The sequence below is a fragment of the Pantherophis guttatus genome, chromosome 3 (genome assembly GCF_059756535.1).
Source record: "Pantherophis guttatus breed Tessera chromosome 3, ASM5975653v1, whole genome shotgun sequence".
Taxonomy (NCBI): Eukaryota; Metazoa; Chordata; class Lepidosauria; order Squamata; family Colubridae; genus Pantherophis; species Pantherophis guttatus.
Genome location: NC_142065.1, coordinates 181,891,236 through 181,916,923, shown reverse-complemented (window position 1 = coordinate 181,916,923; position 25,688 = coordinate 181,891,236). Strand labels below are relative to the sequence as shown.

At 37.6% G+C, this 25,688-nt stretch overlaps 1 protein-coding gene across 5 annotated transcripts in view; it reads right to left on the bottom strand.

Moving 5' to 3' along the window:
- ZFHX4 (zinc finger homeobox 4) overlaps window positions 1-25,688 on the bottom strand; it is a 198,334-nt gene that overhangs the window by 25,242 nt on the left and 147,404 nt on the right. For all 5 annotated transcript variants that reach the window (XM_060681930.2, XM_034429997.3, XM_034429994.3 and 2 more), the window contains exon 5: window positions 13,537-13,659. In XM_060681930.2, the coding sequence (XP_060537913.1) occupies window positions 13,537-13,659 (123 nt within the window). The remainder of the gene's footprint in view (window positions 1-13,536; window positions 13,660-25,688) is intronic.

Below are 25,688 nucleotides of genomic sequence, written 5' to 3'. Positions count from 1 at the left end.
GTTAAAGCATTTTAAATATTAATAATCATGCTTTAAAACCAAAAAAAAAAAAATCCATCTCTTATACCAATAATTTTACCCTTAAATTAGATTAGCACAGCAAAGTATTTTCCTTATTAAAATGCATTAAAATGCCCTAAGCTGTGTAGGCAGCAGCAAAATGGTATGAATAACATTTGAGGATGCTATGTGCACTATCTCATATCCCATTCCTTTGCCTCTTCTCTGATTATGGGATTCAGGACCCCCAGAGGACTAGATTGAAAGTTTGGGTCAGGAATTCCAAGATCCTTACTCGTTTATCCTTTTGTATTTGGAATATATCCACTTTATCCATGAAAGCCAGCTGAGTGATCTTGGGCCACTTACTCTCTCTCAGCTCAACTAACCTCATAGAGTTGTTGTTGTTGTAGGGGAAATAGGAAGAGAAGGTCTGCTAGATATGTTTGTTGCGTTGAGTTATCTGTAAAAATAATAAAGGTGGAATACAAACAAACTTGTTCTGTCTAAGAATTGTGATTATCATGTAGGGTATAAATATTAGGCCGAGGCATGCTTAAAAAATGATTCAGACCATAATATATCAAAGTAACATTTCACTTTAAAGTAATGGTAATATTTTTCAGGTTTCTGGGAAAGGCAACCTATGCTTATTAAAGCCACATTGAAAGCCACATCTTTATTGCAATTCATTAAAGCAGTCACATTTTTCTTTAGGTTTACATGAATCGTCATCACATATATCACAAGTATCAATTGTTCACTTTATTTTCCTTGACAAACCCGACTGTATTATACTTCAATGACATTAATTTTCAGATTCATACGCCTTATTGCATAAAACCAGTCCAATATTGTATTTTCTGCAAACCATTTAGATTCTAAACACAATCGTATATTATCTATATAAAAAAATTCAAGTACATCAACAAGTCCAACCAACATACTTCTAATGTCACCAGAAGGGGTGCTGCTCTTCTGTACATTCAAAATAATCACTTCCTAATTTTTAAATATACAACTGTCTAATAAAGTCCAAATTAATAAAGAAACCAATTATTTACATTTTCTTATACAATACAAGGCAGCAGCTCAAGCTAAAGCATTTCTTAATCCTCATCCAACTTCCATCCCCCACCCCCCAAATTCTTTTCTATCATCTGGAGTTTATTTCTATTCATTATGTTCTCAGGATTGAATACCGCAAAATACTTTTTGTATAATAGAAGATTTTATATTAATGGGGGTGGGGGGGGACAGTGAGTTCCTTTCCTAGAATGCAATGGTCAATGCTATTAAGACTCTGCCAGTGATGCTTTATTGCTTGAGATGGGCAGCATATAAATTTGATAAATAAATAAATGCATACATACATACAACTATGTCAGAAACTTTTCCATCATGAAGCTTCAAAAATAATTAGATGTTATCTAAATAAGATTTATTCAGGATTTCCAGGCGCTGACAACTTACCGCACATACTAAAATGTATAAACCATTTCTGATACTGATAGCTTTTAGAATCACTCATCTATGTTTGTTTGTTTTTAAGAAGGGGTGGCCTACATCTCCTTCATAGTGGATGCACCACATCTTTCTTCTGAAAGGCAATAACTATCCCCAAATCGAGATTTAGAACCCTGTTTTGGTGTGCCAATGGGTGACTCAGTTCTTCAAACAATAAGTCCACTTCTTCCTGGTAAGCAGGTTGTGAGATCCATATGAATGACTAAGCATTTCTGATACTGTATAAACATGATATCAAAACTGGAATGAATAAAAGCAATTTTATCTTCAGGATGTGTGTGTGTTGTGTATATATATATATATACATACACACACACACACATATACATATGTATACATACACACACATAGTTATATATATATAATTATATATTACAAACTATTCTAAAAATATGAGTTCCAAGTATATTAGTAAAAAATTTTTAATAGTTATATACAGTCATGGCTGTAAATGTTGACACCCCTGAAATTTTTCCAGAAAATGAAGTATTTCTCACAGAAAAGTATTGCAGTAACACGTTTTGTTATATTCCCTTTGTGTGTATTGGAACAAAACGAAAAAAGGGAGGAAAAAAAGCAAATTGGACATAATGTCACACAAAACTCCAAAAATGGGCTGGACAAAATCATTGGCACCCTTTCAAAATTGTGGATAAATAAGATTGTTTCAAGCATGTGATGCTCCTTTAAACTCACCTGGGGCAAGTAACAGGTGTGGGCAATATAAAACTCACACCTGAAAGCAGATAAAAAGGAGAGAAGTTCACTTAGTCTTTGCATTGTGTGTTTCTGTGTGCCACACTAAGCATGGACACAGAAAGAGGAGAAGAGAACTGTCTGAGGACTTGAGAACCAAAATTGTGGAAAAATATCACCAATCTCAAGGTTACAAGTCCATCTCCAGAGATCTAGATTTGCCTTTGTCCACAGTGCGCAACATTATCAAGAAGTTTGCAACCCATGGCACTGTAGCTAATCTCCCTGGGTGTGGACGGAAGAGAAAAATTGATGAAAGGTGCCAATGCAGGATAGTCCGGATAGTGGATAAGCAGCCCCAAACAAGTTCCAAAGCAATTCAAGCTGTCCTGCAAGCTCAGGGAGGATCGGTGTCAGCGTGAACTATCCGTTGACATTTAAATGAAATGAAACGCTATGGCAGGAGACACAGGAGGACCCCACTGCTGACACAGAGACATAAAAAAGCAAGACTACAGTTTGCCAACATGTATTTGAGTAAGCCAAAATCCTTCTGGGCAAACGTCTTGTGGACAGATGAGACCAAGATAGAGCTTTTTGGTAAAGCACATCATTCTACTGTTTACCGCAAACAGAATGAGGCCTACAAAGAAAAGAACACAGTACCTACAGTGAAATATGGTGAAGGTTCACTGATGTTTTGGGGTTGTTTTGCTGTCTCTGGCTATGGGTGCCTTGAATGTGTGCAAGGCATCATGAAATCTGAGGATTACCAATGGATTTTGGGTTGCACTGTAGAGCCCAGTGTCAGAAAGCTGTGTTTGCGTCAGAGATCTTGGGTCTTCCAGCATACGTATGTTTGACCCCAAACATACGTCAAAAAGCACTCAGAAATGGATGGCAACAAAGCGCTGGAGAGTTCTGAAGTGGCCAGCAATGAGTCCAGATCTCAATCCCATTGAACACCTGTGGAGAGATCTTAAAATTGCTGTTGGGAAGAGGTGCCCTTCCAATAAGAGAGACCTGGAGCAGTTTGCAAAGGAAGAGTGGTCCAAAATTCCAGGTGAGAGGTGTAAGAATCTTATTGATGGTTATCGGAAGCGACTGATTTCAGTTATTTATTCCAAAGGGTGTGCAACCAAATATTAAGTAAAGGGTGCCAATGATTTTGTCCAGCCCATTTTTGGAGTTTTGTTTGACATTATGTCCAATTTGCTTTTTTTCCTCCCTTTTTTGGTTTTGTTCCAATACACACAAAGGGAATAAACATGTGTTACTGCAATACTTTTCTGTGAGAAATACTTCATTTTCTGAAAAAAATTCAGGGGTGCCAACATTTATGGCCATGACTGTATATTGTTATATTATATTATTATTATTATTATTATTATTATTATTCTTATTCTTATTCTTATTATTATTATTCTTATTATTCTTATTATTATTCTTATTATTATTATTATTATTATTATTCTTATTATTATTATTATTATTCTTATTATTATTATTATTATTTTATTTCTATACCGCCCTTCTCCTGTGGGACTCAGGGCAGTGTACAGCCAAGATAAAACATTGCATATAAAATTTAAAAACAATTTAAAAAACAATTAAATAATTTCGGCCCAGGATATTAAAAACAACCCAATTAAAACCAAATTCAATTAAAACTGAGAGGATGGGATCAAGCCAGCCCAGCTAGATGGAATAGGTGTGTTTTCAGGGCCCGACGAAAAGTCTGGAGGTCTGATATCGTGCGTATCTCAGGGGGTAGGTCATTCCAGAGGGCGGGTGCTGCCACAGAGAAGGCTCTCCCCCTGGGGGTCGCCAGCCGACACTGTCTGGCTGACGGCACCCTGAGGAGGCCCTCTCTGTGCGAGCGAACCGGTCGGTGGGAGGCTATTGGCGGCAGAAGGCGGTCTCGCAGATAACCCGGCCCTAAGCCATGGAGCGCTTTAAAGGTGGTCACCAACACCTTGAAGCGCACCCGGAAGACCACAGGAAGCCAGTGCAGCTCGCGCAGGAGAGGTGTCATATGTGAGCGCCCCGTCGCTCCCATAATCCCCCGCACGGCCGCATTCTGGACTAACTGTAGCCTCCGGGTGCACCCCAAGGGGAGCCCCATGTAGAGAGCATTGCAGTAGTCCAGGCGGGAAGTGATGAGTGCTTGAGTGACCATGCGTAGGGAGTCCCGATCCAGAAAGGGGCGCAACTGGCGTATCAGGCGAACCTGATAAAAAGCCCCCCTGGCCACGGCTGTCATGTGCTCTTCTAAAGACAGCCGTGGATCCAGGAGGACGCCTAAGTTGCGAGCCCTCTCTGTGGGGACCAGTGATTCGCCCCCAATAGCCAGCGATGGCACCAGCTGGCTATATCGGGACGCCGGAAGCCACAGCCACTCGGTCTTGGAAGGGTTGAGTCGGAGCCTGTTTCTCCCCATCCAGGCCCGCACGACCTCCAGACACTGGGACATCACTTCAAGGGCATCGTTGGGGTGGCCTGGGGTGGAGATGTACAGCTGAGTATCATCAGCATACTGATGGAACTCCACCCCAAAGCCACGGATGATCTCACCCAGCGGCTTTACATAAATGTTGAACAGAAGGGGCGAGAGGACCGACCCTTGTGGCACCCCACATGCAAGGCGCCTCGGGGTCGACCACTGCCCCCCTGTCAACACAGATTGCGACCGGTCAGAGAGGTAGGAGGAGAACCACCACAGAACGGTGCCCCCCACTCCCAGCCCCTTCAACCGGTGCAACATGATACCATGGTCGATGGTCCAAAGCCCCGGCGGCCGCACTATCCCAGGTGGCCACCAGGTCATCAGCTGAGTCGTGAGCCAGAGTCTCAGGAAATGGCCCAAGCTCCATCTGGAACCTATCAGGATCCATCAGGCGCCTGGGGCGGAACCACCTGGTTGGCTCCGCCTCCCTGCAGCGGGGTGTAGCGGTTAGAAAGTCCAGTCGAAGGAGCGAGTGGTCAGACCATGACAAGGGTTCGATGACTATATCCCCTGTATCAAGGCCACTCGACCACTGACCAGAGACAAAAACTAAGTCCAGAGTATGTCCACCCGTGTGAGTAGGGTCATGAATTAACTGAGTAAGGTCCATGGCCGTCATGGAAGCCATGAACTCTCGAGCCACCTCAGACGTTTCGCTGACAGATGGCAGGTTGAAATCCCCCATGACTAGAAGTCTGGAGGTACCAACCTCCACCTCAGCTATGACGTTGAGCAGCTCGAGCAGGGCTGTTGCCATGCGGCAGGGAGCCAGGTACGTGATCAACAAGCCCATCTGTACTCCACGATCCCACTTCATAAAAAGGGACTCACATCCGGCTATCTGTGGAACAGTAGTCTCCCTCGGATCAAGACTTTCCTTTATAATAACCGCCATCCCCCCGCCCCTGCCCTGAGCTCTCGGCTGATGGAATGCTTGGAAACCTGGTGGGCACATATTCACAAGGGGAACCCCCCCTCATGGCCCAACCAGGTCTCCGTAATACCTGCCAGGTCCACTCCCCCCTCCTGAATAAGATTGCAAATGAGGGGGGCTTTATTTACCACAGACCTGGCATTGCACAACAGCAGCTGAAGGCTCGGGCCCTGAGAGTCTGAACAGCCTGGGGTGCGAGAAGGGCTATGGGGACCGGGGCGCGCCACCGCTCGAAGATAGCGAGTGCGCGCCCCCACCACATGATGCGGCCCCCTGCTCCTGCCATATCTGCCCCTCCCACTCAACACATTGATAGAGAAGCCCTCGACAGAATGGACTCTGATGTCCCCCTTACCCCCGGAATCCGCACCCTCCGTGGCCCCACTGACAGCTGGGCCGGACCCCTCCCCCCGTGGGTTAACCCCCAAACCCACACAACCCTCCCGCCCCTTAAAATCCCTTAAAAATCTATCAAAAAGTTTCCCTAAAAAACCCCTCAATCCCCTTTTTGCGGCATGCCACCTCTCGGGGTGCCAAGGCCCGTCATAAAAGTAGGCCCTTGATAAAGTGGAGGGCCACACCTGCGAGAGGGGAGAGTCTCGCAGAATAAGAAGTTCTGTTGGCGAATACATCTAATCAATCAATTAATTAATTAATCAGGGGGAAGTCCACGGCCTGGGGGTAATCAAGATAGTCCAAAGTCTGGGGAGGGATATTCAATCAATTCCAAGTCAATAAATTCAATAAATTCCACTGCTCTCTCACAGCAGTGGATGGAGTCTTAAGCCGCTTCGAGGCCAGGTGTTGACACCAGCTGCCCTCTCACGAAAGCTGGGAAGGGCCAGAAACCGCAGTCATTGTCCGGCTCCATGCAAGGCTTGAAATCTGGAATATCTTGGTCTACAATTGGGGGGCATTAATAACAGCCACCAATCTACAGGTCCGCGGGCCAAGAGAAGCCTCCAATGGTTCTGGCGGCTGCACCTTAGGCAAATCAGGAGGCGAATCAGGAGGCTATAGATGTCCATGGGAGGCAAATATCATCATATTGTTCAGAGGCACCTTCAGATGATAAGTGGCCTCACAGAGGCTAACAGACCACATGGGGCATAAGAGCTTGGCCCGAGGTCTTTTCCGACCATCAGAACCAGCAATGTTTCTAGCTCACCCCCATCCACATAAGGGAGGGGGGGAACCTCTGGAAGGACCAGGAAGAGGCCCCCTCCAGGTAAGCCTCCCATCTAAGTTGTAATAACAGTTCCAAGGAACTGACATTGATAGTACATCGTGGTCAGAGGCTCCTCACTCTTCCTAAGCAGGTTCCTCCTCCTTTTCGCCCCCTCTGGTGTCCCTCACAGCCGCTCGTCCCAGTATTGAAGCAAGTGCCAGCCCCGACGATCCCAGCTCTCTGAAAAACATCTCTATCCATCGCTGGGAAGCCCCTGCCATCCCCTCGGAGCTCCAGGGAGAGACTGTATCGCCGATGCCGCCACCGCCCACCGCCCACTCCACCAGTCCGGCAACGCTGGACGCTGAAGCCGCTCTCCCTGCTCGTAAAGCCGCAGCGCAGCCGCCTCCGTCTCCTCCCGGCCATCGCGTCCTGGAGAGCTGCCAGCTCTCAAAAAGATAACACCCGATTGGTGGAAGCTCCCCTCGCCAGACATGGGGCAAAATTAGCTGGTCCGGCCCCAAAACCCCCCAAAAAGCCGGGGAATCTGCCCCAGGTATCGCCGCCGCTCAGCTGGGAGCGGCCATCTTGGACATGTGCAGAGGTTATATAGTATATAAATATATATAGTTACATATATTTAGAATTATATATATAGTTATATAGTTTTGTGTGTGTGTGTGTGTGTGTGTGTGTGTGTGTGTGTCTATGTCTGTTACAATAATCTACTATTACCACATCATGTTATCCAATATTCAAAAGAATTCCACCAATTCAGACTGCAGACATAAACTTGTTTTGCCATTACTACTCTCCCTTCAAAAGTTTGTATTTTTATCGGCTTCTTTTCAGATTTTATGCCATGTGCATTTCATCTATTGTCGTGTGTGTTTCATTGTAACCAGTACTTCAAAAAACAAGAAGATGATCAGGCAATGCCTATAGAAAAAAGGGTGCTTGGGTTAAATTGTATTTATAGCCTGAGCCAGAACTGCTGGACATGGCAGCTGGAAATTTCCTTTGAGACAGTCAGATTCCATTAGGATTCCTGAGCCTTCAAAGGAGATTATTTCTAGTATGTTTCCAACCACTTTAGAAGGTCAGAAATCTCTGAAAATGCAGAGTGATATTTCCATATGACAGAACAGTGGTCACTCCCTCTGGCAGGAGAAGCCAAGTGGAAGCAATTAAAGTTCGAGGAAAGTGAAACATAGGAAGTAGAGGCAGTGAAAATTACTCATAGAAGACCATTTATATGGCAGTTGTTGGGTATGACACAAACATGGATATGTTTGCTGCTTTGAGTTATTTCTAATAATAACAAAAATGTGGGATGCAAACAAATAAATAAAATCTGCATTATCTCACTTACAAATGTCTTATGAATTACTATTATTTATGAATACTTTTTGCTGTTATCACTGTTGCTTGCTAAAGAAAGAGAGGGCTAGAACTACCTGATTTAAAATTATATTTTGCAGCTTGTCGCTTAATAAGAATGAAAGAATGGATGACTTTAACAAAGAGGTGTTATTGGACTTGGAAGGACATGATTTAAGATTTTATTGGCACGGCTATTTGTAGTGTGATAAAGTCAATGTACATTTAAAGTACATGTAAAGTTAATGTACATTTTAAAAATCATTTATTAGACATTCCACATTGACAATTTAGAATTTTAATATTTTTTAATAAATAATTATATTAAAATCCCTTTATAGTTGTCACTCCAATTAATTATTATTATTTTAGAATGGAAATGAAAATTAAACATAATGCTTAATTGATGCTGCTTTGTTGACTTTTTTCTCAAGGAGAATTTAAGTTAAAAACCAGAGAAAATCTGGAGATGGAAGGTTCTACATATTATTGATTTCCTTATGCTTAGTTAATGGAAAGATTTAAGTCTGATTTAAAAATTATTAATTTGAAGGTGGTAAAACCGAATTTGGGGGCAATATGTTGACATTCAGAGTGCTGTAAAGCACTATAAAGTGATATATAAGTCTACATGATATTGCTTATTGCTATGTGGAGTTATGTACAAAGATCATATATTAAAATAATGTAATAAATAAAAATCTTATTACTAAATTGTAGAAACTTTTATTGAAAATAGAAACAGAGGATGAACAAATTAAAGTTGTCATGAGACAATGGGCAAAAGTAATGTTATAATATATAGTTAAACCAATGGTAGAACATGTGGAAGAAATGGTTGAAATTTACAATGAATTTTAATTTTAAAAAGCATTTTTATAAAATGGCCAGTATATGAAAGCAGATAAATTGTCAAAAATGTACAAGGGAATTTCTGTTGTGGTCTGCCAGCAACCTGCGCACCTGGCAACAGAATCAGACAGTGAGGAAGCTGGGAAGGAACATGGGCCAGTCCTGGAGTCTGGGGAAGGCTCGGATGAGGGCTCTGCATCAGAGACAAAGAAAGGGCCATCTGGGAGGAAAGTGCTGTCTCCGGAGCCTCCAGAGTCGGACCTCAGCGAGGCAGAGGAACAGGGAAAGCCTGTTCCCAGTGCGCTCATGCGCAGAGCCGCCAGAAGGCAAGAACAGTTAAAACAAAAGGGATGATTTTGTTTGGAGTTGGGAGATGATTGGCCCCTCCCATAAGACTTAAAAGAGGAGCAAAGGCACATGGGCCTTTGCAGGAAGCAACATTGTTAATTCTGTGCAGTTTAAAGTCTGAAGCTCTGTTTGATTCTGGACTCCATGTGGCTTTGCCAATTAGGTCTTTGGCAGTGTGTCAAGGGAGATAAAGGTGGGTGATTATCAGCCTTATCCCGAAGGACTCTTTACAACTATTTGGGACTCAACTGTGAATGAACAGAATTCACAGCTCTTAAAATAAAACAGTTTTTGGGGACTACTCGTGTGTTTTACTGACTCAGGAAGCCTAGGTCAGAACAATTTCAAACATTTGTTGAAAATACAATCAAACAGAGGGTATATATTTTCATCTTTGGTGGACAGGCAAGACAGCTAGAAAATACTGACATCAAGTATGTCTTCTAATTCAGAAGATTTGAAAAGTGAATACACAGCTGAAACCAGAGATTTTTCTTTTCTTTAGTGGACAAACAAATGGGAACATCTTACAGAACTTTGCTTTAGTATATGATAACAGCAGTGAGACTTCTATATGCACAATGGTGAAAGGACTGATAAATATCTACAATGGAGCAATGATGATGAAGCTGATAGAATTGGCAGAGATGACAAAATTGACAGCTTTGATTAAAGAAAAGACTGACCTATTTTATTTCTACATGGAAACCATCTTGGATTTTTTGGGAGAAACTGAAAGAAATGAACTGTTGATTTTGGAATTTGATTATTAGAATTACACATGATTATAGAAGTAATCTGGACAAATGTTAACCCTAGAGCTGTGATGACAAACCTATGGCACACATGCCAGAGATGGCACACAGCGCCCTCTCTGTTGGCATGTGAGCCGTCGCCCCAGTTCTGCTACGTCGCACATGCGTGCGTGCCTCCCATCAGCCACCTGGTCTTCGGGTCTCTGCCATGCATGCGTGGAGGGAGGGTGCATGCAGGCGACCCACTCGCGCATGCATGGGAGCGGAGCACATGCAGGGGGAGGGAGGGGCGCATGCAGGGGGCCCACCCATGCATGCGTGGGAGGCACGTGCGCATGCGTAGGGGGCAGGGAGCATGGGCAGGGGCTGCACACACATTGCATTTTGGCCATTCGGGTGTGTGCTTTGGGCACTCAGTTTGGAAAAGGTTAGCCATCACTGCCCTATAGTAAGTTTGATGCATTTTCTTTATTCATATCTCTACCAAAGGAGTCAAAAGTCATTATTTCTTTATTTTACTTTTTCTTTTCTCTTTTGCACTTATATGCTCCTCTGGAAGAAGAACTTTGTCTCATTAGCAAGCAGACCCCATTAGCTATAATCCATTGACTGTGTATGCATGTCACGCTTACTCATACTTTAAGTGATTTTTTCTGGATTTCTAAATAAAAATGTGCAGGTCTGTCTCATAAGAATGGAATAGTAAATTATTCTAACATAAACCAGAACTGTGTGATTCACATAATCATCAATTTTATAATTCTTTAATCCTAAAATAACAAAGATTATAAATGTGTTAACATAAATAAATAACTGTATGTTAGTTAAGTTTGCAAGAGGGAATATCAATCAAATATACAAACTTGTGAAATAAAGCACAACGTCCTATAAACACTGGTATTTATAAACTAAAGAATCTGATAAGGACTAGGGCTTCTGATATCAATTACTGTAATTAAAATATACTATAATACTTAAAAATTATAGAAGTCAGTATAAGATTCCTTCTAATTACAATTTAACTAAGGAATAATTTTATTGTACAATAAATGATGAATTTCCATTATTCTTTACATTTACCACCTTGTTAAATAGTGTTCCCTTTAGCCATCTCAGAAATTTATTACATTTTCTATGCAAATGTATTAATCTGGATAAATTCCATATTAATTACTACACTGTGTTGAGTTGTAATTTGGATTATAATTAATCTAAAGTGGCACTAGAATTAAATGACAATATAAATGAGGCATTAGAAGACTCTTGTCTTCTAAATCAATATTCAGTAAACATAGTTTTCTTATTGCCAAGTCTTTGAAAGCCTCCATCTGAGATAAGGAAGGCAATACAGAACAACAATTTATATAAATGCTTGAGCACCAAACATGTTAATCCCTTCTTTTCTAATGCATTATATGCTAAAAAGGGGTGAGAGCACTTTTTTGTCTAGCTTGTTAAGGCTATGATTAACTTGTTGGTTTTCTGGGACTTCTTTGCCAATACTTAATTCAGGAGAAGAAAATCCAAATTAACATTCAATTATACATAAGCAGTTATGCAGTCATTAAACATAGTTGTCAGCTGTGTTGAGAATTAACCTCACTGAATGAATACTTTATATGCAGAATTAATTTAGAGAATTCTATTGTAGGATTCAAAAGGTCAGTTTGAGAATTTGAAATGTGAACTAATTTTTTTCAAGCTTCTTACAAAAGCATCTGCCTTTAGCATCTAAAGGTGTTCCACTGCACCACAGGACAACTGGAGCATAGGTGAGGCTAATTAAACTTGAATTATTTTTCATGGAACTTGCTATCTATGTTTCTGAAGTTCACCACTTCTGCCTATTACCCTATTAAAAATGAACTTAATCAAAGAACTTAGATGATTTATAGCAAATATTTTAGACAGAAAACATCTCAGAAATATACAGCTTACTTAACAACATGAAGAAGCCAGATATTTCACAAATAAAATTTCTCTTTTTTCATTATACTTCTACAGTGATCCCAGTAACAAGCCGAAGCAGCATGTCTTCCAATACCGCTTTTAGATTTACCTTCCAAAGAAAGGGCATGTATATTTTAAATAATCCCTACAGACACGCTCTGTTATGAATAGATCTTCAGGTTCTTGATTTCAAAAGCTAAATAGTACTAGTGCTACGGATATTTCTGAGCAGTGATACACAGTTGACATATATCTATGAACCAAATCTTTATTTCTTAAATATTATTGAATTTTGCATAAAGAAAAAAAAAGGTGTTTTCATACTTCTACTGCTTACAAAGTAAACAATAATTTAGCAGTATCTCTAAGTAATGGTTCATTTAGATGAAAATAAATTTGCATGTAAAATAATAATCCCTGATTAACTGAATGTCTTTATGGCGAATGCAAGCTCTTTTATCTGCTGTTGTCATTTGGATTCAAGGAAAAGATATATGAGCACCTGAAACTAATAGCTTTCAACCTGCTTCAGCACCTCTTCTGCTTCAGTGAATCCAGCATAATATAACTAGGAATAGCGTGCAGCAAAAGTAGCCAATGTAATATTCATTGTGACCATAGATTTCCATCTCATAAATAAAAAGCATGGATGGAGTCACATTTTGCCAAATCAAATACAGAAAAAGCTTTGTGTATCCATGCCAGATGCTGGCCTTGGGTTTGTTTGTGCACAAGTAAATGTCATGACATGGGAGTTCTGTTTTCAAAGACAGTAGCTTTCATTACAGAGCTTTGTATATTCTTAAAGATCAATATTTCCCAGCTCATAATCTGTTTTCAATGATATTTCCTCCTTCTTGGCCAAATCATCTGTAAACCTTTTCATAGATTTTCTGTATTTTTCTCCCCTGTAAATACCAGATAAATGGCCACGTAGAGGGAAGATTCCTGAATCTAAGTGATCATATATCAAGAACAGAAAGCTGATGGAGGAGGGGGGGGGGAGCATTCCCATTGTCTTAGGGCTCTGCAAAGAGATGAAACATGAATGCAGGGGAAATTCCTCAAGTAGTGTGGAATCTTATGAAAAATTAATATGCCATCAGAGGAATACAAGTACAGCTAAGATTAATGAAAGGTGCTTAAAAAAATTACAAGCACACAAACTGATTTGATTAAAAAATAATCTCACTAGTTGTTCTATAATATTCTTCAGCTTATCCACATCTATCCTGTCAGATGGTTATGATTAAAAATAGGTCAATGTCAGGCTACTGATAAAAATCACATGCAAAATACACATGCAATAGATAATACCAGGAATGTCCAGACAGTTTTAAATTAAACAAGCAAACAAACAAACACATCTATTTAATACCCATTTTAAAAGAGAGTGGGGGAAAAAAATCTAGCATCTTACCAGAGTCTTTACTAGCTTTTCTGCCTTCACTTTTATTTCTCTCTTTCTCACATGTGTCTTTATCATCAGCAACAGCCACTGATGAGCTTTTAGTAGACCCTTCTGCATCTTCAATTTGTTCTTCTGCAAATGAGCATTAAAAAAATGACAAAAAAGCTAGCTTAGGGACCATTCAACATGAGGTGTAAATATGATCTTTAATAAGATCAGGATTACATTTAATGAGACATTGTCAGAAATTGAAAGAAGGACACTTAAAAAGACATCAGATATCAATTATTAATAATCTGGGTTGTTATGATGTAGCCCGGGAACCATATTTTCTTAAACATACAGTGATAACTAGAGCTACAGAACAAGTAGATCTTCTCGGCTACAAATAGTATATTACTATCAGCATTACTAAAGTAATTTATTCAGCATAATAAGTTATATATAGCAACATATTTGAGAAACCTCTCAAAAAAAATAAATCTGATTAGAATCGATACATTTTGCTAATGTCAGTCTGTAAATACAATATGAGATCTCAGATTTCTTCTTCAGGAGGAACCAGTTGGGGTAAATGAAACAACTTGGCATATTGCTTTTAAAAAAAGTGACCTTACTTACACCTCACTTACATGTTCACACCACCTAGATTACATGAAAATCTTCACAGTAACTCAACCCAATTTAATTATTCAGTAAATCTTAGCTATGTTGCTACTAGTGGATTAATCTTTTTATGCAGTTAACTTCTAGGCTAAGGCCATGTAGCACTAATCCGTGAAAGGACTACTGTTCCTTTTCATCTTGTGATCATTTGTCTGTGACTGTGCTGATGTCACATTTTAATGAATTTTAGCAATCTGAGTAATGCCAGATAACCAGACTTGCAACTCCCTACAGCATAGCATGCTGTTTTCATCACAATACGAGAAAGAAAGAAAGAAAGAAAGAAAGAAAGAAAGAAAGAAAGAAAGAAAGAAAGAAAGAAAGAAAGAAAGAAAGAACAATTTCAGTGCAGGACGGGAGAAGGTGTTCAAATGGGATTCAAAACACCAGGCTGCTCAATTTCATAAAGTCTTTAATGACCATATAAATTAACACTGGAAAGGCAAAGGGTCACAGACACACATTTGCATACACGCCTCTATTCACTTTTGATAAGGAGAGCTTTTTTTTGCTTGGGGAATATGATACAATTAACCCTTCAGATTCCATACAAAATGCAGCTACCAACATTTTAAGTGTCAAGCATTAACTCAAAATTACACACTACATAAAATTTTCATTGTAAATGCTATAGTGATTGAAAGGGGAAATTGTGGCCCCTTCCACCCCCCATGTTTTATTAATAACATTCTGACAGCAGAATGAAATATCCTCTGTCATGTGGAGCAGCTGAGCACAGAAAAATTGCTACTTAGTGTTTTACTTGCAGTGGAGCTGAATCTACAAGAAAACAATTGAAGCCACTATCAAGCTACCATAGGCGATATAAATGGAAAGAAAGAAATAGATATAGTGGGATATTTTGCATTAATTTCTTGAATACGCTATGCTGCAAGCTACGTACCAGCAGCTTTTTGGGGAGAAATATTTTCAAGAACCAGAAACATTGGGAAATGGAAAAAAAAACCTCCCGTCTTCCTTAAAAATGTAGATGCAATAATAATCAGCAATGAATGGAATAAACAATTCCTTTGGTATTAGCATGCTTATTTCTTCCCCCCCTCTCTCTGTGGTATAACTAATCAAACACTGTAAGGTTCCTAGTCACAGCTGGAAACAATGCTGTGTTTATTAAGGGTGATGGGAGGGCACAGTCTGCGATGCTGTACGCTTATGATTGTGACTAGACTGTGCTATGTTAATGCAAATAGATATAGAGAGAGAGATGTGTGCACAATGTGCACATTGCCCATCTAGTCAAAACTCATGGTCTAACACAACCTATGGCAATTCCACGCTGAATATGCTCACAGATGGGCAGATTTCCTCCCCCTTCTCTTGATTTACCAGTTCATCCCCAGCTGGGAAAGAAAACGACGTGTCAAAACAAGACGGAGCATCCTTATTTTGAAGGAGCATAAATGCTGTCAGAATAAGCATGAATAAAATGGCGTATGTGTGCACGGGCGTGCTTGCAGAGTCTAGACCAGGGAAAAATAAGGAATAATAATTTTTTTTAAAAGAACAGCGATACTGTCATCATCTGGGTCTCATCAGACAATTTTAGCTGGGTGCTCTCTTTTTTTCTGGTATGTGTTTTAAGTATGAGAGAAATTCCCAGACATGTTCTCCTATACATCATCATGGTGTCTGACCTCCATCTGACCCCGGCAACAGTTTGAGAAATCTAAATGTGAACAAAGACTCTGTGTCAGCAGCAGGGAGAAATGGTTAGGTAGACTTTTGCCCATCAACTTAATCGCAAACAGCAGTTTTTAGGCCATAACTTTACAGGGCTCCACCAAGCCACCAGCACATAACCTTTGGAAGCAGAAGTGCCCTTTACTCCCTCCCCCCCTCTGTGATTTTTCTCAGTCCTCAGATATTTCCTTTGATGTAGCAAGGCAATTAGATCGAATGTTCAAGAACTGAAAGCCAGTTTTATGATTTTGAAGGTGAGAGCTGTTTATTATAGGTTGGCTCCTGAGACTCCTAAAGGCCTTACAAAATTTAATCCTGGAAAAAAATTAACCAAAGGCAATGTATATACTCCATGAGTATTATTATCATTATTATTATCATTATCGTTGTTATTATTATTATTATTATTATTATTATTATTATTATTATTATATTGTTATTATTAAAATTTCAATTGGCAATGTTAATTTTTCAATGGCAGACACATTCAGGAAATTATTTGGCTCTTCTCAAAATTGTATTTAGCTTTTCTAAAAAATTTTGTCGGAAGGAGAAACGTATTATGGAATCTGCTTTGATTCTGTTTAGGAAAGCAGAAAAAATACACTGATTTCTTACAAACTTGCATTGTTACAAATGTAATTAGTAGAATAAAGACAAAGTAAACTGTTAGGCAAACCAACATATTTAGGTATATAAAATGGAATTTCGCATGTTTAAAATGTACTGTGAAATTGGCAATGATTTGTATTCGCTGTTAAAACAGCAATGTACTTTTCTTAGTTTTTGGGTTTTTTTGATAACTTCATTTTTTAAATCAATGAAAAGGATTGTGTAGAGAAAATGTACTTAATTATATTAATACAACAAAGAAACCTGGGATCATACTTTAGTTATGAGTAAGATTTTTTTGGCCTGTTTTAAATATAGGAATTCTAGTTTATGCCCTTACAAATATCACCTTTGAAAATAAGTAGAATTTGGAATTTAGACATGTTTTTATTAGCTAATAGCATTCAGCGCTGCATCTTAATACTACAAATATTACCACTACTTTTACCTAAATACTACAATGTGTTTGGAGTCCAACTACTGTTAGTCTTACCTGAATCCAGTTCTGATTGATATACAATATAAAATATATGCATACATATATATATGCATATACAACATAACTCTATGTATATATGTTATATTTCCCTGCTAAATCTGGACAAATCAAAACTGAATATCCAAAAATATCTTTATTGGTTATTTATGTTTGTGAGCTTAGTGTATGATGCCACCTCTCTTTGTTTAATTCACTATTCCCCCCTATAATGGTACACTGTATAGTCTCCCTTTGTTTTATATAGCTGTTACTTTTGTCCAATTCCAAATGATGCTGAGAGGTAGATGGCAAGGAACATATAGCAGTCAGGAAAGAATATAATAGGAGCTCCAGCAAATCTGAGACAGCAGGGAACATGCCTATCATAAACTGGATGGCAGCATATGGGTGCTTCCCAAGGAGCCATTAATGATCTTGAATAATTATTGTGGGAATTTGTAATGGAATTCAATTTGTCATTTTTTGGTTCAGCAGTGAACTTGATCAAAAAGCACAATCGTCAATGGGCTTCCTCTTAAATAGGGATAAGAGAAGATACATTTTTCAGAAAGACTTTGGATACTTTGCATCTTGCTTTAGTTGAACAGGGTCTCTCTCTAGTTGGCAATTTTATCAGGCTCAAAATCTGACCAGAACTACAGGTAGTCCTCAACTTACAACCACAATTGAGCTCAAAATTTCTTGTTAAGACGACAGTTGTTAAGTGAGTTTTGCCCATTTTATGATTTTTCTTGACAGAGTTTTTAAGTGACTCTTTACAATTGTTAAGTTAGTAACACAGTTGTTAAGTGAATCTGGCTTCCCCATTGATTCTGATTGTCAGAAGATAACAAAAGGTGATCACACGATCCCAGGACACCGAACTGTCATAAATATGACTCAGTTGGCAAGTGTCTAAATTTTGATTATATGACCATGGCAATGCTGCAACACTCATAAGTGTGAAAAATGGTCATAATTCACTTTTTTCAGTGCTGCTGTAACTTCGAATGGTCACTAAATGAACTTTTGTAAGTTGAGGACTTCCTGTATATCCTTACAGCAGTGACTTCCAAAGGACAACGGTAGAAGGAAAACTCAAAACTATGGAAGTATTTGTTTCTTGTTTCTTATATTTTCTTACAGAGCTCAAGAGCAGGGTATAAAGCATTTTCCCCCAATGACATCAACTCTTTTGATAATTTGAGTTGACAGGTAGTGTCTAGTTCAAAGTCACCCAATAACCTTCCTGAGCAAAAGATAGATTGAATCTGAGTCTCCCACATTCTATTTTAACACTTCAACTACTACACCATACTGTCACCATTTTATAATTGCAATTGTTCGTATAGTTAAATAGTTCTTTTAATATAACTATTTTTGAAGGTCTTCAATAATGATTACAATGGCCAAATATGGTAGTTTGCATTGTAACAGTAAAGACTGAAAATAAAAATGGCTTAAAGCTAATTAAAAACACTTAAATTGAGGTCTGATACCATGATTGTTCACTAGATAATTTTCCATTCAATAAATATTTTCTTATTTCTGACTGACACTAGTTCTTTCCTACTCGAGGTTTGCTTTCTTTGTCATCTTTGTCCTTTCAACTTTGTTGTTTATCTTTTGTATTGTTCTTTGTTTTTGTGTTTTTTTTTTAACAACTGTGAATCATCCAGAATTGCTGGGAATCAGGAGGCATATACATTTAATAATTTATATTTACCTCACATGGTGAGTCTGGGCTGCATATATAATAAAAAAAACTTTATGAAAGTAAAATGCATAGAAGCTAATAAAACTATCATTTAAATTAAAAATAAAAACAAAGTAAAAAACAAAATGGCAGAAAACATTAAATAGCACATCAATTAACAGTCATATAACCATCCTACATTATATTGTTCTGCACAGTCATATCAACATCTTCAGAGAACTGATAACTCTGCGAATGCAATGCAAAATATAAGTTGATCTTGCAACCCTGTGAAATAACAACAATAATCATAGCAATATCTAATGATTAAATCCTAGCAAGGCAGAATGAATCTTTATCCAAAAATAATCTGGATGCATATTAGTTTCAGTGTCGATTTTTATAGGGACTACAATTCCCCAGAATAAGCAGGTGTACAATCTGGCAATTCTCCTAGACTCACAGATTCTGCTAGGCAGCAGGTGAAAATTGTTACTAGGAGAAACTTTGTTCAGCTAACCCTAAATGATACTCAGGTTATTTTCATTTGCCCATTACAAATTAAATATCTAAAAAATTAACAGTCCAAATTCTATTTTATTGACTAAATACCCTGACTTTTCAAGAATCCCTTTATATAGCTGGGACCGTTGATCTCGCTGTTGCGATCTGGCGAGATCCGGCCATGAATGGTGTGAATGGGTTTTAATTGTTTTTAATGTTTTAATTTTTAATGTTTTTATATATGGCTTTTAAATGCATTGTAAGCCGCCTTGAGTCTTCGGAGAAAGGCGGCATACAAGTTGAACAAATAAATACATACATACATACATACATACATACATACATACATACATACATACCATTTTGAGATACGGCATGAATATGGTATATTTATGACAGTAGAGATGATTATAGGAAAAAAACCAAGTCTCTGGATTATAGCCGTGTAGAAATATGGTAAATAAACAAATACAGATTTGGAAAATACATCTAAGGTCTAGATGACACAGATTTCATACTAACTTTTGGAATTTTTGATTATTTCTTTTTGGTAATATTGCTGATAAACGCCATGTCAGTTTAATATACTGGACCGGGATGCCTTGCGCACGGTCACTCACACCCTCGTCCCGTCCCGTCTGGACTACTGTAATGCTCTCTACATGGGGCTCCCCTTGAAGAGCACTCAGAGGCTCCAACTGGTCCAGAATGCGGCCGCACGGATGATTATGGGGGCGATACGGTGCACCCATGTAACACCTCTCCTGCGCGAGCTGCACTGGCTCCCGGTGGTCTTCCGGGTGCGATTCAAGGTGTTGGTTACCACCTTTAAAGCGCTCCATGGCTTAGGACCTGGGTATGTACGAGATCGCCTTCTGCCACCGATAGCCTCCCACCGGCCAATACGCTCCCACAGAGAGGGACTCCTCAGGATGTCGTCGGCCAAACAATGTCGACTGGCGACACCCAGGGGGAGAGCCTTCTCTGTGGGGGCACCTGCTCTCTGGAATGAATTGCCCCCAGAGATTCGTATGATCCCCGACCTATGTATCTTTCGCCGTGCCCTTAAGACTCTTTTGTTCCAACAGGCCGGGCTGGCTTAGAAAATGAATCTTAATTGGGGGTTTGTAGCTTTTAACATAAGGGCCAAAATTTTATATATTTTAAATTGTTTTTAAATTTTATGGGTATATGTTTGTTTTAATATGGCTGTAATATGGCTGTACACTTGTTTTAATATGTTTTAATATGGCTGTACACCACCCTGAGTCCTTCGGAATAAAATAAATAAATAAATAAATAAATATAAAATCTCATTTATCTAGATGAGGCAGCTGATCTGACTTGTACTATTGAAATCTGGGTGTGTGTATGTTGCTTAGATCTGACCAAATTATTTCCTTCAATTCAGAGCAGAATCATTGTTAGATTTGCAAGTACATACTTTTGCTCATTTACCTCAGGCAGGTTATGGGGCCTTTTACCTAACATTGGGTGAAAAACTTTTATTGGGGATATTGTTGATGTTCCACAGCATTGTACTATTCAACAATATCCATGCACAAGTTGGCAAAGATAGTATAGTGTTGTAGAATTATGGGATTGGTACTTTGAGTCTTCAATAATGATAGTGAGGCTTCCCTAGTATGATTAGTCTAAAAACATAGGGTTGAAAACAATGAGTCTGACTAAAATTTAAATTCTACCAATGCTTAGCAAAAGTTATATCATTCTTTAGTTTGTGGTTCAAGATATGGCGGAGGTGATTTGAATACTGAGAAATTAGAATTATTCCAGTATCAAAATGAGACTATTATTTGATTAGTTTAGTCTCAAAGCATCTTTCTTTTACTTCAGATTTAATATATGGATTTTTTTTTACTTTGGTTAATAATTCTGAATTATCTTTTAGAATATTATTCCAGCAGAATTGTACTATAATGAATTTTCAAAGATGTTCTTTCGATTATGATTTATGAAAAGATGATGTCAATGCATAAATAATATGTTGTGGATTTGGGAGGACAACTAGATCAGTTTGCCATTACCAAAGATTATTTGAGGACTCAAATCTTCTTTTTTTTAAAGAGGGCAGGACATCTAAACAAATCATCACCACCTTTAGAGGACCTCTAACTTTATCATGTTTTAATGTACTTCCAACAGCTGTTCTTGAGGGAACTTTTTTCCCCAAAATTCCATATTTACTAAAACTTCTCTTGTAACAAAGGATGAATTGAATCTATATTGGTACTTTCATAAAATCACTTGATTATGTTTTATAACATAACTTTTTAGTAAATCTTCCAAACCATTTTGATATGTTTATCATGTGTAATGTTACTGTATGACCAATCTGATCCTATTTCTTTGAAAGTAGAATTCTAATTGTTGACAGCAGTAAGTGTTTGTTTGCATGATGTGAGAACCAAGACTAAATATAATAAATCCTAGACTAAATCTATTTAAAAAATGAAAAAGCTATACATGCTTATGCCAATAACTTACTGTAAACTGAAATGGATATTAGAAAATAAATAAGCTTTTTAGTTTTTAACACCTTTTTAAATAGAAAAATGAATATTATTGATATACAAACATCTGTAGTAGAATATTTTTTAAAAAGTTTTTAATAAAGCAATTGATTTTAATAAAGTAAAAAAATATTACATAATCTTGAAGAGTGACAATGTACTAAAAATCAGTTATAAAAAGCTACCATCACTTAATTTTCTGACATTTTCTTGCATCACATAAACTGTAAAACATAAAAAGAAATACTTAAGTAATATTTCTTTAAAAAAGAAGACAAATGTGAGTGTATAGTTCCAAAAGTACACATATATTAAATAATGTAGATAAATAACAGTACATCTAGTGCCAGTATATAGAAACTACTATACTAGATGGGATTGGTCTTGTCGCCTTTTCTGTCTGCACAATTATTATGCACATACTTTTTTGTGCAATTATAGGAGTCTCAAAGTGATCTTTGGTTTCTATTGATAATTCTCACTGTTTGGCTAGCCTTTATTACGTCTTTACAAAAGAAAACCAAAACAAGGCATTTGCTATGGATCAAAGAGAATATTGGTAGTTTATTTTTAAAAAAGTGGTACTATTTAAAGCAATATATCTTTATATAAAGAATTAAAATGAGCTACCCATTCCAATGGTTTAATCCATTATCAATATACTGCTAGTATGAAACTGTATCACCTTTTCATGTTTTTTAAAAAATAAATCTTAAAACTGGATTATAATTGGACACTTCTTCAAATCAGAGAATTAAGAGCTTTTCAAATACAAGTCAGAGTGCAAGTCTTAAACAAAATAACATTGCTAAGTGTACTAAACATGTAAATTGCACCATTTCAAAATTATGTTATGAGAATCTAGAAAGAATAGGCAGTATCTTCTCCTCCATTGTTCCAAAGGAAAGATGGGCAACCACATATTATTTTGTGCTGTACATCACTCCAAAATTGGACCACTGATATGTAGGTAGTCCTCAATTTACAAACATTTGCTTAGTGACCATTCAAAGTTACAACAGCACTAAAAAATGAATTATGACGGTTGGTACGCTTGCTACCATTGCAACATCCCCATGGTCATGTGATCAAAACTCTTGTCAACTGGTTTATATTTATGATGGTTGCAGAGTCCTGGGGTCATGTGATCACCTTTTGTAATCTTCTGACAAGTAAAGTCAATGGGGAAGCCAGATTCATTTAAGAACTGTTTTACTAACTTAACAATTGTAACAACTCTATCAAGAAAGATCATATAATGGGGCAAAACTCAGTTAACAGCTCTCTTGCTTAGCAACAGAAATTGTAGTCTCAATTGTGGTTATAAGTCAAGGACTGCTTGTATGAGAGACACACTGCCAAAAGGCCGCTGTACAATTTTTTACTTTTTAAAAGAAAAGAACTAAAATAAGTGAAAAATCCTTAAAACACACAAACACACATACACAAACTTCAAACAAAAGCATCTTAATTTCATTGCAGTTTCCTTGAAGTTTCAGAAGTGATTTTAGCTGTCACAAAAGAATACGGCAGAACAATCCTAGCATCTAAAATGTAGATCTTACCCAGATTAAATACAAACTCTGGCAAACAAAATGTTCATTTCCCAGTAAGGCAAAAAGGGTTGGTTGGAGAATAAACCACTAAACACAAAGATATAAACAGATACATACAGACTTTAATATAAGGACATTCCTTAGGAAAATACTGAGCCAATTCACTCTCAAAGGAATAAAAGAAATAACTAAAGGAAATCTGGGAAATTTTTGAGAAATGAAATAAAATTGGTATTAGTCATCAGTGGCAATATAACAGAAGATTAAAATAATAATCAAAATTTTGAATTAAGAATGTTCAAAAGAAATTATTTCTTATCCAATGATTTAGAGATGTGAATATGAAACTTGAAAGATAAATATTTTCTAATATTAACATTAGGTTCCTCAGGCCAACACAGATTTCTCCAAACAGTTTTCTTGGCAACATTATAAAAGTGATTTGACTTAATAATTTAGCCCAAAGTCCTGAGATTTCCTAGTGTCTCCATTTTAAGTGTTTCTTCAAGATTACTTGGGATCACTAGAATTATTTGCTACAAAACTTTAAAAAATGAAAATAATATAACCTCCCATTAGAATAATTTTTTCACCCTTATCTAAAAATGTAAAAATTGAGTACCTAAACACTAGAATGGTAAATGCTGCAAATACAGTGTATAAAGTACATATACATTAAAACTATCTCTGTATCTATTTCTATATCTCTACAGAGCAGTGGTGGATTGTGTCCGGTTCTGTCCGGTTCTATAGAACCGGTAGTAAAACCTGTGGGATGCTCTGCTGACCTACCACAACGTCAACATGGGTGATCTGTGCATGTGCAGAAGCTTCTGCGCATGCGCAGAAGCGTGCGTGCTTCTGCTGCGAACCAGTAGAAAAGATCTGCTACAGTGTATAAGAGTGTGTGTGTGTGTGTGTGTGTGTGTGTGTGTGTGTGTGTGTGTGCAAAATATGGACTATAGACAACAAAGAAATAATTAACTTTTGATCTACACTGACTGTAAGGTATCAATCCTTTGCAGTGAGCTTCTCTTCTGTAAGGCAGCTTTGTAATTTCTCTGCCTTGTCAGCTAGTGTTGTCAGATCCAAGTGAAATCATTTCTAGAGGTTCCTCCCTGACTCACCATAAATATACCTGATCCATTTTATATGTATGTACTTCAAAGATTACATAACTATGGATGTCTGCCTGATGCCACTTATCGAAAAAGGCAGAGCACAACAACATACAAAACTAATAATTACTGATTAAAATTAAATGCCTAAAATGAACAATTCCTTTATAAAATTATAATTGCATAGATCAGCTAATGCAGATTCAAAGGCAAAATGTGCTCTGGACTACACAAAGGAGCTAACACTGGACCTCTCTGTAAGTTTTCAATGTAGTTGCATCCTTTTTGGCTACCATTCACAGGAAAAGATGTTTGGATATAAATCAAACAAATAAATCTGTAGGACCACCAGTCTTCCACTGTTTCTGCCTTACTGATAAGATCTACCAAAGGGCATAATTCAGGTCCCATCTATTAAGCAATGTCATCTCATGGGACCTAGGAGGCATGCCTTCTCTATAGCTACAACTGTCCTCTGGAACAAGAATCCCCTTGAGATCAAAACAGCCCAGCTTGAAGAAAGGGCTGAAGATCTGGATTTTTTCAAAGATATTGAGTTTGGTCCTTTGTGAAATCTACTATTAGGCTGAATGTTATGGAATTGTTTGGTTGTTGTAACTCAGTTTTAAGTTTTCTATTGTTTTAATCTTTGTTAGGTAGATAGAATCTTGTAGAATGTCTTTAAAAGTCGAAATTATAAACAAATAAAAGTTATAAAGTTATAAAGTTCCATGCAATGTCAATATTTATTACTGCATTGGTGTTAAGCAGTTTATTTTAGGAACAGAGTTTTCATGACTTTTTACTTTAAAGGGGAAAAATAATTAAGGAAATATAACACATTTCACAATTAAAACTATTACTGTAAGAAAAGAATTTTAAAAAAGTCTTGCCCCAAAATGCTGCTTCAAGATCTGATGAAATTAAGTAAAACAGACAAAATAGTATTTATTACCAAAAATATTACTATACACTAAATTTACATTTAAATAGGCACACAAATTAATTTTATCCACAAATATATTACCATTGTGTTCTGATAATTAAACATAATTAAAATTTAAAAATATAATAATTATACCACAATTAAAATGACTATGATTGGCAAGCCGTCTTTAATCTTTCTAAGAAATTATATACTATTTATATTTCCATGTGATGAGATAAGCATCACAATAGGCTTCCCTCCATGTGCAGGCAGGTTACACATGCTATTTTTTAAACCTGTGCAATCCACTCTAGCTATTAAAGAAAGAGGCAAGAGTCAGCAATTAATTAAAATCTGACAGATGCCAG